The sequence below is a fragment of the Periophthalmus magnuspinnatus genome, chromosome 8 (genome assembly GCF_009829125.3).
Source record: "Periophthalmus magnuspinnatus isolate fPerMag1 chromosome 8, fPerMag1.2.pri, whole genome shotgun sequence".
NCBI lineage: Eukaryota > Metazoa > Chordata > Actinopteri > Gobiiformes > Gobiidae > Periophthalmus > Periophthalmus magnuspinnatus.
This window is the reverse complement of record NC_047133.1, coordinates 20827174-20843800: the sequence shown is the minus strand read 5'-3', so window position 1 is coordinate 20843800 and position 16627 is coordinate 20827174. Positions and strand designations below refer to the sequence as shown.

General features: G+C 39.6%; 1 protein-coding gene across 1 annotated transcript in view; it reads right to left on the bottom strand.

Annotated features, from left to right (window-relative positions):
- The window catches only part of plekhh3 (pleckstrin homology, MyTH4 and FERM domain containing H3), a 57829-nt gene extending 41790 nt beyond the window's left edge, over positions 1–16039 (bottom strand). Inside the window, exons 1-2 of the mRNA XM_033971886.2 lie at positions 15485–16039; positions 3225–3280 (exon numbers count right to left, since the gene is read on the bottom strand). Of these exons, the coding sequence (XP_033827777.1) occupies positions 3225–3280; positions 15485–15619 (191 nt within the window). The 5' untranslated portion in view covers positions 15620–16039. The remainder of the gene's footprint in view (positions 1–3224; positions 3281–15484) is intronic.
- Positions 16040–16627: the final 588 nt, after the last annotated feature.

Below are 16627 nucleotides of genomic sequence, written 5' to 3'. Positions count from 1 at the left end.
CGTCCTATATTACGCAAAATTTGACTCTCGTGAGCTTTACGCCATGTTATTGTGTCGTTACTTCCTCAAAATCATACCTGGAGTTGTGTTCCGTTTCCTTCGCATATGTTTCAGTAACCCTTTATTATTGGTCTGTCTACAGTTTCTCCAAAGCTCAAAATGTTCAGTTCCACTTTGTGATGTCATGAACTGGAGCACTTCCTGTATTACGACATGACATCAAATGGTGGAACAGGGTGTTTTCCGTTTGTGAGAAGAACTCAGCCTAAATATGCAGGGTTTGTGTGTTAAACATGTGTGAATGAAACAAAACACAACTCCAGGTCTGTTTGTGATGAGGAACAACATTATAACATAGGTCTGAAAATAGCATAAAATGGCCCCTTTAAATGTAAACTGCCTTTTTATCTGAACTTGATTGTCATGTCAAATCGTGCAGTTTCTCATCTCTCTCATCTAAAATGGTTAAAAATCTGGTTTGAACTACCCAGGCTGCCCTTCCCTTATGAATATCCTTAGCACGTCAATACTTCCCATGAATCACCTACAACAATTGCTATATTCCCCAGGGCATTTTTCGGCAGCAGACATCTTTGTACTCGTCGGCCTTTTTCCACTCGTCCTCCTTTCGTTCTGAATTCTTCCAAACAGTTATTGTGGGGATGAGTCGGCATATGTGGCGTGGTGCGGGGGGAGGGGTAGATGGATGAGGGGGGAGGAGGGGGGAGTTTAGGGCACGATGCCAGTGATAGAGGAGCGTAACAGTCTGACTGCATCGCTGTCTGAGATCAGCGGCTGCACTAAAGTGAAGATAAAGCTCTCTTTCAAACGAGCCTTTTCATTGTCACCAGCACTTATCAGCAGCAGGTCGTCCATTTTTGCTTTAAAGCCATATTAAGCTCCGCACACAGTTTAGAATAAGCTTCTAAATCTGATAAAAAGCTTAACTCCAAGACAATGAAGCCAACCGTTTGAATTTGCAGTGAGGTTTGAAACTGAAAATGTCAGTTTGGAAAGATCAAAACGTGTATTATGCAATTTTTGTGATCCATCTGTAAAGCTCCACACTATGGCATTAAAGGGACCCATGTGCCAAAGTGATTCTTGTGAGCTTTAGCGACGTTATAATGTTTTTACTTCATTAAAATAATACCTGGAGTGCCGTTATCTTTCATTCACACGTCTTAAGTAATCCTGTGTTATTCATCTGTCTACATCTCCAAAGCTCAAAATGTTCTGTTCCATGTTGTGATGTCATGAAGTGGTAGTTTTCATGTTAGCAGCTACCTTTGACTGTTAGTTTGATAGAGACAGGCAATTCCATGGCTGAAATCATCCAAATGATTCTAGTGAAGGTGCATGGAGATTAAAAGCACTGTTGAGCACTTCCTGTATCACCACATGACATCACAAGGTGGAACAGAGTGTTTTCTGTTTGGGAGAAGATCTCAGCCTGAATATACATGGTTTGCATTTTAAACATGTATGAATGAAACAAAACACAACTCCAGGTCTGTTTGTGATGAGGAAACAACATTATAACATAGATCAGAACATAGTGGAACACGGGCCCTTTAATATGAATCACCGTGTTTACCGATTGTCGGGATATTTTCAGAATCAATATATCGCACTTCAGATTTTCTTATCGTGACAGGCCTAATGTTAGCAGCTCATCTTGTGGGCTATAGCAAATTGCTTTTTCAGTTGCAGTTCATTTTCCATTTGCTATAGACGTAGATGTAGTTTATTGTGAGTTCAAATTGGTGACAGATTCTTAGTCACTGCTCTGGTCTTTAGGTTTCCCTTGTATGGTCTGGGCTTGGCTCTAGTTCACGGCCAACTATTTCATGACCACTTTAGTTGAGTGTTTTAGTTGTTGTGCTGAGCCAGGAAAAGCCAATGAATGCATTTGGACCTGACTCGAACTAACAAGCGCCATATTTGCTAGCAACTCTTTTTTTATAGGTCACTTGAGCAACTCATTTTGCTCCAATTGGGTAGTAATTTATACCAGATGCCCTTCCTGACGCAACTTACATCTACCCAGGCGAGGTATGTGATAACTAGATCTTGTCTGAATAATCCTAAGACAAGATCAAGTTATCACATTGCTGATTCCAAGTCTGGATAAAGGTCAAGTTGTGTCAGGAAGGGCATCGAGTATAAATGACTACACCATGAGTTGCTCCAGTGACGTATAAAAAAGTTGCTAACAAATATGAAGCAAAGATTTTGTATTTCAAAATAAAAGCAGACTTCTGTAACATTCCCGGAGAAGGGTTTACCACCTTCTTGTTTCCACAGAGATATTATTTTGCCTGGAATGTTCCATAATATGACATTAATCTCATCTTTCTTTCATTTAATCAGTTACACATGGTTTTATTTCTTGACCTTTCTTCTGACCTGCAACTTGACCTAATGGCATCACCTGCTTGTCTACGTTTAATGCCACTGTGAAAGATTCCAGGTGAAATAATAATATCTCCATGGGGTAGGTGGTCGTAACTTCCACCAGAACAGAAAGTTACGCAGTGTACCTTTAAATAAAACCTATTGTGCTTGTGTTCGCTGCTAGTTATAATCTCTGACACCTTTGGATCGTTACGTTATAATTTGCACATTTTAAATTACAATATTCATCTAAAACGACTTAGAAAACTGCATCGCCCAATGGGAGCTGTGGTCGTACGCCAATGTCAATGAAAACGGGGATTGATCGGCAATATGGCGTCTTGAAAATAAACAATTAAAGACTGCTCAAACATGCACGATTCGCTCCAAAACAACTTCAAGACAGTAAATGAGAAAGGTAAACAACTATAGCATGGTTAAATGCTTTGAAAAGTCGATTTTGCATAATAAGTCTGCTTTACCATTAATCAGAGTAATGCAAAGACTACACAAGCCAGCCGTATCCTTGGTCTACCAGATCCATAAGCCTTACAGATAAGACAATAGCTAGTGCTAATATAAATAATGAACAATGCACTTTCTATGGGATTTCAAAGTTCAAGGGGAAGTTTGCAAATAATCACACTCCTTACGTCACATTTATTTCTGAGGAACTGGGTAATCAAGCATTTGGCTGGTCCCTGTACATGTCTGTGCCAGGCTAGAACTACAAAAATCCCCAGCTCTTAGAGAAGTAACAGAGCTGAAAAAGGGAACAAGCGCTTCCCAAAATCAAGCTTCATAATGTCATGGTTCTCTTTTCTTACCCATTAGTCCCATTGGCTGTGCGAGTGGGCTGAGAGACAGTCACATCTGTTGGACCCTAAGAAAAGGAGAAAAGAAAGGAAAAATATGGTTAGAATACATAATTTTGCCAAAACTTTTAGCACTACTGACAGTATAAACGTAAAGTGGTCTTGTGTAATGAGTGTGGTAGCACTGCAAGTTTAAATTCATTTGAATCAAAGCTTAAAAATCTAAATTATTTAAGAGGTCCTATTTTAGTTCAAATTGACTCTTATGCGCTTTTAGTCATGTTATAATGTTGTTACCTCCTCAAAATCATACCCGGAGTTGTGTTTTGTTTCATTCACACATGTTTTAATAACCCTTTACAAAACTCAAAATCCTCAGTTCCACCTTGTGATGTCATGAAGTGTTAGTTTGAAAGTTAACAGCTACGTTTTACCTTTAGTCTAACGGAGATTGTCATTTTCCGGGCTGAAATCATTCAAATGATTCTTGTGAAGGTGTATGGACTTTGAAAACACAGTCAAGCGCATGACATCACGAGGTGGAACGGAGTGTTTTCTGTTAGAGTGAAGAACTAAGCCTAAATATGCAGGATTTGTGTGTTAAACATTATAACACATCAGAAAATAGCGTAATATGGAAGCTTTAAGTAACATTAACGACTAATAACACTGCATTTTTATCAACCGTGAACCAGGAAGTAACCGTGGTGCGCTGTTTCCATGCTAGTTATTGTGGCGCCCAAGCTCTGGTCTGACATCTGAAAGTCTTGCGATTGTTTTAATGGTTTAAAACGTGAACTCTGAACAGAACGCTGATTTGACTGCCATATAAATGTCTTAGCGTAGCAATAAGACATCCATTAATAGACAAGTGGTCATAATAATCTTAATCCCTTTATAAGATTGTGTCCATACTAGACCACAGGTGAGCTTCCTCCTTCAGTAGTCCGCCTTAAACTGCCTCGCATGCGACTAGGCCTGCCATGACAACGCATTTCGAAGTTTGATATACTGCTGAAGTAAATATATAAACGATAAACGATAATGTCCAAGCTAATTTATGCCACTGACAATAACCTAAGAGCAGATTTAACCCACAAAAACTACTCTAAATCGAAAATTTCATTAAAAAAAACCACAAGCTGCAATAAATAAACAGCAGAATGAAACACTTTAGTAGTTAGTTTGCATCTGTAATGAGTCATAGGAGTGATTTATTCAACCTTTTACGGCTTAAATCTGATCTTATAGCCAAAAATAACCCAAAATGTCTCAGTAGTGCAAAGAAAAAGTACACACGATAAATATTGATCCCAAAAAAATATTGTTCCAGTTTTCATATATTGAAAGATAAGTCGATATAGTAATTATCATGACGGGGTAGATGTGACTGTTCTTGGCTGTCCCGCTGTCAGTGCATAGCTGCTGTTTTTGTAATGCTTGGCTCTAACTTTAAGGGTTGTTCTAATGGAGTGAAATATAGCATCCAAAACGCTGTTATTTAATACAGAAGTGGGGAACAGAGGGCTCTTTTGTGCAGAACCCCAGTACACTTTTATTCACATTGGCCGTGCAGTGAAATGCTTGACCCAAAAATAAACCCCTATCTTTTCAACACACAAAAATGTATTTTATGGATCAAACGCACAGCCAAGCCTCCTCCTAAGAGTATAAACAGTGAAAGAATAGTGCAGTAGTACAGTTATTAAAGGTGTAACTTTTCTAGTGGGGGGTATGCCACTTGCTTGTTTCCGTGGAGATGTTATTGCCTGGCCAGAAATGTTCTACAATATGGCATAGTAGCATGATCTATGCTACTAGGGCTGTGCAATTAATCAAATTTGTATGAAGACTGTGAATCTGTCGTCTCTAATTGTCAGTTGTTGGCGTGGGTCTTTTTAATGAAGAGCTCCACAGCCAACCCTTTGTCTGTAAAAACATGTGGTTTGGAGCAGGGTTCAGACTTTGGATGAATAAGTTTCACTCAATTTTGTTTTAAATGGCAATTATGAAAAGATATCTTGTTCAGAAAATGAATACTGAACACCAGTTTTTATTTTGTTTTTGAAAAAATACACTTGAACGGAAAATTTTGATTGCTTTGATATCAGTACGTGGAAAGCAACTGTGGTTCTTTTTGTAGCCATATCATCCAGCCCTACTCTCCACTGATCTGACTTGTAACTTTGGTCATGTTGCTGTACCCTCCAGCAGAAAAGCTACACAGTGCTGCTTTAAGTATATGTGTAACCTTGGAAACCCCAGTGCACATGGCCCCTTCTGTACACTTTTGTCCAGCTCACATTTTTATTGCCTCAAAAGATATACATTCTTATTCTGATTGGGGTCGACTCTCCACAGATTAGATCTGTAATTTGGCCTGGTAGAGTCATCAGCTTCAACTTTAATACTAGGGTGAACGATCTGGTAATAGTCCTGTGATTGTGATTAGACTTGCAAAGACAGAATATGTATTTGTTTGTGGATACCTCACTTAAAAAAACTGCAGCTTTTGCGATTTGCTAAATGTGTATTCGAATTTCGATTTCGATTTGATTGCGATTAACCTTGCTGCTCTATTTAATGCCATACTGTGAAACATTCGAACCATGCATTATTGGATACATCAGATATCAAAGTTAAATGCACTACCACAATTATCACTACTACTATTACCAACTTACTAATACTACCACTTCTACTACTACCAACTTACTACTACCACTACGACTACTATGACTACTACTATTACCAACTTACTACTACCACTACTACTTCCACCACTACTAGTACCACTACCAGTACTACCACTACTACTATGACCAGTTTACTACTACTAACTGATACTACTACCACCACTACTACCACGACTACCACTACTATTTTGTTTTGATTCGATTCAGATTAATCATGCAACCCTGTTTAATGCCACACTGTGAAACATTCCAGGCAAAGCAATAAAAAGCAGGCGGTTGTACCCTCCTGCAGAAAAGTTACATAGTGCTTCTTTAAGTCCCTGTGTGACCTTGGAAAACCCCAGTGCACATGAGAGCTGGCCCTGTGTGCGTTTTGGTCGGTTCCCCGTGGAGAGCGGGACAGCAGTGGGTGTCTACATGTTGTCTCTACAAGCCACAGCCTTGAGCAGCTACCGAGGTGGCCCCAGCCCAGAACGGCACCTGAAACACTACCCAGGTCAGAGCCAGGGCCCAGCGCACAAGTTCACACACCACACTTTACTACTAGGCAAACCAGACTAAGTATAGCCCTCGCCCTGCAATAACTGCCTCTCCTCTGGATGGCACCGAAATAGAATGAAAGCAAAAGTTTAGTGTAGTGATTTTAAACTGTTCACACCACCTCGGAAAATATTGGTGTTTCGATGTGTCAGTTAATGGACAAAAGGCGCCTTCACTGTAGCTCTTGTTTATTCAAAATGGGATTCATTTTACATACTACAAAAAATGCAGTATAAAGCAAAGGAATTAGGTATAAAACTGTACTTAACCAGGTCTACACGAGGACTAAACCCGGACAAAGCCAGTTTTACACAATGACTTAACAGGATTTAGGCCTTACTCTTGGTGTAAAACAGGGGATAAAATGGAGATTAACAGTGTAAATGCAGTACTTAATATATTTTGGGGTTTACTTAGGTCTAAACCTACTTTGAACCGGGTCTAAAGTAGTTCTAAACCATGACTAAACAGGACCACTAACCTTGATCTGAAATTTTGTACTTAAAGCGTCCATATTACGCCATTTCCTGATGTATGTTATAATGTTGCTTCCTCATCATAAACAGACCTGGAGTTGTGTTTTGTTTCATTCACACATGTTTAACACACAAACCCTGCATATTTAAGCTGAGTGATTCTCTAAAGCAGAAAACACTCTGTTCCACTTTGTGATGTCATCGTGTGGTAATACAGGAAATGCTCCAAAACTCCATGCACCTTCACTAGAATCAGAGAATTACCAATCTCTCCTGAACTAGAGGTAAAAGGAGCTGTAAACTTGAAAACTACCACTTCATGACATCACAAGGTGGAACAGAGCATTTTGAGCTTTAGAGATGTAGACAGACTAATAAACCAGGATTACTCAAACACGTGTCAATGAAACAAAATACAACTTCAGGTATGTTTTTGAGGAGGTAACAACATTCCAACATGAGTAAAAGCTCACAATAATCCATTTTATATAATACAGGACCTTCAATACAAAACAAACCAGTTCTGAATCATTCCTAAACTAGAACACACTTTGTAATTAATATTTTACTATGAGGAAGTATTGTGAATGTCAAACCAGAGGCAGGTCACTCACTGTCTGCACACTGTAACCTGACTAAAAGTTAACCATGAACCATTTCATCCAAAAGCCCCAAAAGCACATTCAAACCAGACAGACAGGACGGAAAATGACAAATCAATACTAATCTAATCAGTGTCTGAAAAAGCTGTAATCTAATTAAATAAACTCATTGGATTATCGATAAACTAATGGGTCAGGTGGAAAGGGCTCTTCTCATAATCATTCCCTCCAAATATACAAAAGCCCAGAGAATTTTCCAGTGCAGTTAATGGGCTGTGGGATGGGGAACGAGGATCGCGTGCGACGGAGAAGCCTGGCACCCACCACTCTGCCTTTTGGATGGCCAGCCATGGATGAATCACACCAAACTCAGGGGTGGAAGAAGTACTCAGTTTGTTACTTAACTAAAAGTACAGATATAGGATAGAAAAGTAAAAGTACCACATGACTACTTGTGACTACACTACTTAAGAACTGAAGTTTAAAAGAAAAAGTATTTCAGACCGATTTTGAGATCTATCAAATGGAGTACTGGTAATTATGATAAACAACTGTGCTGATTTTAGTTGTCCAATTTCGCAAATTGCATAGCTGTTTTGATTTGTATGTTTTTGTTTGCTCAAACTATGCACATGCTAAAAAAAAAAGAAGCTATTTCAGCAGGTCTCAAAGAAAAATACTTTTACTTTTCCGTCCAAGTAGAGGAGTACAAAGTATAGATATATGCTCTCAAATCTAAGTAACTAATGTAAAATTCATGTAATAGTGTTTTTTGTTTTTTGTTTTTTTTTAAGTACAGAAGTTACGTCATCCACCACTGATCAAACTAGATCCAAACACGAAGGGGGAGCGTAAAGCAAAACGGTGGGATGCAGTGGTAGACTTCCGGTTGTAGGTCTGCTCCTCTCTCCTTGAGGCTCCCCTGGGAAGCTGAGTAACCAGGAGGAAATGTTTGGGCTGAGCCAGAGTCTGCCTGAACACCAGATGTGTGACACCGGAGGTGGTGGTGGGGCAGAGAGAGGAGGTAGGAGGGCAAAGAAGGTGGTGGGACAGAAGAGGTAGAGGAGGTGTTGGGGCAGAGAAGGTGGAGCAGAGGAAGTGGTGGGACAGAGGGGTAAAGGAGGTGTTGGGGCAGAGGAGGTGTTGGGGCAAGGGAGGTGCTGGGGCAGGGGAGGTGCTGGGGCAGGGGAGGTGCTGGGGCAGGGAATGGGAGCTGGTGGGGCAGAGGAGGAAGTAGTGTGGGGGCAAAGGTAACGGAAACCATATTTAAACCAGTGGACCTTAACACCTTCAAATCTGGGCAGTTATGGTGGTTAATAAGTCCAGTTTCCGAGTTCTTATATCCTCTCTACTCACTCTGCTCACTCCTCTGCTCACTCCTGTGTTAATAATAATAATAATACATTTTATTTGTTAGGCGCCTTTCAAGGCTCTCAAGGTCGCCGTACACATATACACACATCCTCTGCTCACTCCTCTGCTCACTCCTCTGCTCACTCCTCTGCTCACTCCTCTGCTCACTCCTCTGCTCACTCCTCTGCTCACTCCTCTGCTCACTCCTCTGCTCACTCCTCTGCTCACTCAACCAAGTTTACATGAGGGGATAAAAGTATGAAATGGCTTAAATAGGATCGCACCAACACCAAACATGTATTATTGGCCACATCAGACAGTTAAAAAAGAAGTACTACTACCTACTATTACTACTACTACCACCTTCCACCCCCACCACCTACTCCTACTACTCCTACTACTCCACCTACTTTGATTGCCTTATTATCCATTCATTATAACTCCAGGAGTCAACTATAAATGTGTGTATTTACTATTTACACAACAACATGGTACTCCCTTAATTTAGTGAACTATAAAATATATTTGTTTTTATTTTGTGTTTTCACAGGATTCCGCATGACATAAAACTTGAATAAAACTTCGCTGGCAGCAGGGCAGAGAGCGAGTGAGGTAGAATGACGGATGTCCTCTCTTAAAATGAGCCTGGCTGTCCCACACACTGGAGGCATTCAGCTCTCTGGACTGTTTGGGCAGCTGTTGGGAGGCAGTTACTTTGAATGGGGACTGTAAACATCTGAAAAGGAAAAGGACTTCTGACATGTCCCCGAGCTCTCTGGGCCAGGCCAAAGTGTCACTTCTGCCTGACTCATGGTTCCAACCAAAGTCCTGGCAGAAGAGAGGAGCTTTCTGTTGTCTGTGTTTGCGGACACTGCAGACGATGTCATCATGTCAGAAAACAATATAAACGATTGTGGCGATGCTTTGGGTGCAATGCGAAATGTTTGATGCCAAATCCCAGACAATGTTTAGGTTTTGGTTGTCAAGAAATCAAAAGCAAAACTAGTGCTGAAATTAAGTAGAAATTCATTTGAACAAGTACTGAGACTGAGGAAAAAATAGAACAAGAAACTATTAAAAATAACTAATATAAGGCTTTATTAATCATTGCTATATCAAAATCTATATACATTTCTATATACATTTCCTTAGTTTTGAAAAACTAGCACTACCACTACTACTACTACCGCTGCCACTACGACCACCACTACTACCACTACTAACACTACTACCACTAATGCTACTACCACTACTACCACTACCAGTAACTACTACCACAGCTTACAGTGTTGTTGTTTTTTTCATTGCTATATTAATATTGAAATACTATTACACCACCCCTACCACTACTTCTATCACTACCACCACAGCATTTTTTATCATTGCTATATCAAACTCTGTATGCATTTCCTCAGTACTGAAACACTAGCAATACCACTACCACCCCTACCACTACTACTGCCATCACTACCTCTACTAACACTACCAACACTACTACCATTACTACTACCGCTGCCACTACTAACACTACTACCACTATCACTAACTACTATCCCTGCCTAAAGCGTTTTTTTTAATCATTGCTATATTAATATTGAAATACTACTATCACTGTCACCACCCCACCATTACCACTACTACCACAGCATTTTTTTTATTATTGCTATATCAAACTTCGTATGCATTTCCTTAGTATTGAAATACTAGCACTATGACTACCACCCTTACCACTACTACTACTGCCATTACTACCACTACGCAGACTACCAACACTACCACCACTACTACTACCACATCCTACAGTATTTTTTATCACTGTGATATATAAATCTGTATGCATTTCCTTAGTATTGAAATCAACTTTGACATTTTTATGTTACGCCGCGCTCAACCTTAATCCTGAAAACTCCAGTGATAACTTAAGAACAAAAACTGCACTCAACGAAGCATAAACCATGTCAAATACCAAGTCTAACAAACTTAACCAGAACTAAACCGACAGATCTGAAACTAATCTAAACAAGGTCAAACTGGGTCAAATGCTGACAAAATCATATCATAACAAATTAGGCCTATACAACTAACCCAGGTCTATAGGGTCACTTTATACATTTCACCTTAAAATAGAGACATATTACTAAATAGATATAAAATTTGTTTCATTTGACCTGTTTCTCGATGAATTTAACTTGAAAAATAATCAAATAAATGTGTCAATGCGGTCAAATGTGTGTTTTTGTTTTGTTATTATGGCATTGTAGTATTGCGCCTATAGCCAGACAAACGCAGGAATAATACAGGAATACACCAGACAGAAACAGACACCAAACTAAGAACCATTTCACCAGCAGTACCACCCATGCCACCACTGAAAACCACAGCCTCAGAGCGGGTTAAAGTGGTCATCTCCTGGACAGCGGCCTTATGCTAAACGAACTATATCATTTCGAAGCCCAAGAGAGAATAGCGTACACATACACCCAGGGAGGTCTGAGTGCTGTCTGGAAATGTGGCCTGTCCAGAGCTGAGTCAATGACGGTCTATGGGTAAAGCCTGGTATTTCAGCCTCAGGGGATTCCTTTGAAAATCACTGTGCCACATCCCCGCCCCCTTCTATTGACACCATGCACTGCCAAATACTATTAGGTTGATCTGTATATTTAGAGGGCAGGGCCTATGGGGGTAGCAAGCTGTTATTATTGAAGGGTGGTTGTAGATCAATAGTCTTGGCTAGAAAAGATGGTACGGAGCTCAACAGTGACACCCTGCTCAGGTTCTGGAAATAAATATTCTTCATTTTTTCCCATAGACTTTTCAAAAAATAGAAAGGTCAAAGGCATCGCAAAGGCTAACCAGCTACGTGCTAATATCCAAAATATGACTATTTTATGTGCAAAAGGGCTGCTTAAAATGCAGTAAAACAGTTGATAAAGTTCAAGAAACAGATTTTAAATACAATCATAGGCGTTGTTGGTCATTAGTTACCACCTAGATGATTATACCCGAGCAAGCTTTCGAACTCGAAGCGGGGTTGGTGGTCATTGTTGAGCCCCATTAGGTATAGAGGTAAAGTATATACAGGAAAATACTTCAAAATAGAAGCAGAGCTGTATAGTTAATCCAATTTGTCTTTTCTAATTGCCAATATATGCTTGGGTCTGTTTAAAGGGGAGGTCCACAGCCAATTCTTATATATGTAGTTTGGAGCTGAGTTCAGACTTTGTTGGAGGAAGAAATTGTGTTTAAGCAATGAGTTAAGTATCTGTTATGGTCATGGACGCATTTTCATATAGTGCTTTTCCACCTTTAAAACACTCAGAGACATCACATCAAGGAACCACTCACCCATTCACACATTCATTCACACACACATGCACACACCAGTGTACGCAGACAATGGGGGTGAAGCGAGTTAACTGTCTTGCCCAAGGGAGCTGGAATCGCACCGCCAACCTGTGGGTCAATGGATCTGACCAATGATGTTTATGTTGTTTATGTCAGATCAGGGGGGAAACACTCTACCAACTGAGATACTTTCGCCCGTACAGTATTGTATTGTTTATGTTCAGGAAATGAATATAAAAAGTCTTTTCTATTTGCTTTTAATGAGGGAAAATGTTCGAATCAAACACCTGAGTATCAATATTAGGGGAAAAAAAGTGATGCAAATTGTATCATATCACCCAGCCCTAGAATTATATAAATATAATTGAACCAATGCACCAATGCTTGTTTTATAATGTTTAAAATTCATTAAAGAACAAGACTGCACATCCAACAGAGAGATTTTATGAGGCTAAAACAAAGAAACATTATGCCCAAAACCCAGCTCTCTAAAATAATAATAAAACATTGAAGTTTATATTTCACAATTGGTATAGTTCCACCACCTCTAGATAAAAAGGTTAAGATCAGGCCAAACCACATGGCACATTTGTGTAAAGAAAGGATTATATACAAGCTGGTTTATACTTTTATGACGCAGTTCAAATGAGGAGACATTTATAAATATTTATGAGTCTTAAGCATAAAGCAAAGGCTATGTTCAATAGGACACAGTAAAAAAGCAAGCATTTCCATACTGCAAAGCCCAACAAAACCCAACACTGTGAGAAATAGAAGAAGTCACATATTTCAAATGAACCATGCAAATCTATGGTGAGGAAAAAGCCACAATTCTGAATAGGAGCATTGTTGGAAAAGCGTTATTGTTGCATAATAAGTTACACATTTCTATTACATTTTTCCCAGTATTGAAAACATATAGGTTTAACACTATCCATATTTAGCATTGCTGAGTTTAAATGCTGTTTAATGTACCATAAATAACTCAAACGAATGAATGACTTTTGTGATGAAATAAATACAAAAAAAGCTAATTGTGTTGTGTTCTGTTGTGTTTTGACCCACTTTTTGCCAGTAAATATTGTAAGTATTGCTGCATCAACGCAATTAAACCGACCTGCATGTAAACATAAAATACCCATTACACAGTATACACTTTGGTTACTTCTTATGTAGACTTGAGTTTGGCCCTGTTCTAATCTGGGTTTAGTCCAAGTCTAGTTCAAATTTAGTTGCAGTTTAGTCCTAATTTTAATGTGGTAATGCTTATCATATTCATTCCATATTATATTGTAGCATTACACAACCCCAGGCTTATTGGGTACAGCTTTCATAAATCCTTCCATTTATTACTTAAGGGTCAAATGTTGCCTTCTGCATATTATATCAACCAATCATAGCACCATCCCCCAATGGGACAAAGATATGAGATCTGTCTGTGTCTTGCTTTTAAGGCCCTTTAGACATTTCCACAGGGACCTGTAAGTGCGATCCCGTATTGATTGTAGGCAGTTCATTCTTTTAACCAAGAAAGATTAGACAGATGGTACATTCCGGCCAAAACGGGAACCTAAAAACGCCAAATACTAAAGAGGTCAAGCTAATTTCAGTCACTGCATGGCCCTATAAGCAGATGTTGGCTGGCTCTTATCTGGTGATATAAGGCTGTTGGAGCAATAACTGTAAACCTTATCTGTCTCTCAGAGCAGTGGTTGTCTGCAAACACAATAGGACCCAGTGAGAGTAGAGCTCAATGTAAAAGATGCACATGGAATATATTAAAACAAGCAATAAATGGTAATTATGTTGAATCTAAACAATGGCATATGCGGTTCATATGCATAATAAACTTTTGAATTATGAGCAGAGAAACATCTTGAGATTGAGAGGGCAAAACATGTGGTAGACCCAATAATAAAAGGGTGTATATGAGATCTAAACATGTTACCAAATCATAATAATTCAGTTCACATTAAACTTATTAGATTTTATTTAGTACTGACACATTTATGTAGCAAGTGTACTCCTTGTGCTAGTCCCAAGCCTGGATAAATTGAAAGAATTGTGTCAATAAAGGCAAAATTATGGTAAATCTATAAGCACATACCGATACTGATGATTTAATATGAAGTTACAGCCAAGAGGAAACGCTCAAAACCAGCTACTACATGAGAAATATTGCACCAGCTAATACGATAATAATGATGCAACGTTGAACTAGGTTTGACAGGACTAGACTAAAGTGGAACTGGCATCTAACTTGTAACAGGTTTAAATTATTAAAACCAAGAATATGGATATACATAAGGATCGTATGTGTAGACAGTTGCGAGTTGGGTCAAATGGAGAAGGCCCACTGCAAGGCAACAAAGCCCCCTCACAAGTGGGTGGACAATAGTGAACTCTCTGTGCCTGATCAGATGACTAACATTACAGAGAAGACAAGGCCACAGTCTTTATTTACAAGTGAGCCAAAAGCGAAGGCCAAACACACAAGATCAGTACAGCTCGTTGGGTTTACCGCTTGCATCAGAATCGGTTGGGGATTGCTCAACGCTTCCCAAGCCAATAAGTGCACGCAAACCCTAACGTTTAACCACAAAGATATAGGACCCAGAGTGCAGTGACAATATCATGTAGGGTATTGGAGAGTGGGGAGAAGGGAGAGGTGAAGACAGGAGAGGTGGATACACTGATGCTGATGGCACTTGTTGCGTTCTCAAATCACTTACATATTCTAATAATAATGATAATAAAAAGGTCTTCAAACGTTCACTCCACTGCACAAATCACCAAATAAAACACAAAATTTGGCTATGAATGAATCATCTTAATAAACTAAAAAGTATATTGTAAAATGTATCTTGTAATTACTAGATAAAGGGAGGAAATACTGACAGATCAGAACCCAAATCAGTCTTAAAGAATGGTAAAAGCTAAAATAAGCAATTCGGCTACATAAATAACATTTATAGGCCCATATAAACGGACTAAACTGGCTCTAGAGTGTCACCAGAAAATGCCAACTAAGCGCTACTCATAGGAATACCCCAACCTAAGTTAGAGAACCACAATTCCAATGAGCAAAGTACTGATTTCTCATTACTTAATACAAGCATGGATCTATATAACCTTGTAACCTGTGTATAAACTGTTAATAACAATACAGTGTTCTGCCAAAGCACTGCCTACTATAATCTGAGTTGGCAAATTCATGCATGAACAGCAGTTGTTGCAGGGTGCAGGTGGAGAGTATTTACCCGTCCATTGGGAGTCAAGTCCTCTTTATTGCGCAATTCAAACGATTCTTCCTCTTCTTTCTCCCCATATTCCCTTCGGAGCAAACTGAAGCCCTGCCTGCAGCACAGAAACCAGCAAACCCCTTGCATAGGCATTCAAATGAGGTTAAGTGTGTCCTTTTGCGCTGTCCAGGTTTGGGAAGTAGCAGTCAACACTCCTGGCGTTGTCTTGGCTGTAGTAGGTAACTCCAGGATTGCCTCTCCATAGATCGCACGTGCAAGGTTAAAACATACCATAAGACACGAGTTTAGTCAATGTCAGAGAGGTTAATGCAGTTACCTATCTGTTCATAGCCCCGGGTGTACTCCAAGAAATGACAAAGTTAAGCAAATCCACTTTTAGGACGGCTTTAGGACAACTCAAGACATCCGAAGTAAGTTTACGCACAGTAGTTTTACGCACGCCGGTTGTTTAAATGCGCGTCATGAAAGTTATCCGTACCGAAAGTGGTGTCGTAGGTGAGGTGAAGCACGGCTTGTCTACGCTGTGACTGACTTCAGAGTTTGAACAAAGCGTGCTGCAGCTGGGACAGAGCGGGGATAGTGTGAGCCACGACGCACCGCCCACGTCATTAGCATGCGCCTTTCTATTGGCCAAACACTGACACTCCCCGGGAAACTCCGCCCACCACTGACAGAGCGCATCACATGCCCCTTTGAGATGTTAGTAATTAAATCATCCATATCAGCGGGCTGTGACTACTCCAGCGTTCTCTGTCTGAAACATGGTAGTCTTTCTAGTATCTTTGCGCAAGATACCATCCATAATAATGTATTAATTAGGCATGCGTTTCACCAAGTAAATATTTGTTGTTAATTTGGTTTGTTTACTTTTCTTGAAACACAAACGAAAGGTCATGGTTGTATAATGAGGGGCGACTTGTGCAAATAACTCTTAACTGCACAAAACAGCAGTTTGCAGTGGAGATGGCCCTAGAGTTGTTTTGACTGTAATCGTTTGAGTGTAGCAGGGGAAGTGATAGTAGCAGTATTACAATAAGTTGCATATGTGGTCGTGGTAGCATTAAAAAAAACAAAAACAAAACACAACACTATAACCATTTTAATATCATTAGTAAATACAAAATGCTCAGTTTGGACAAT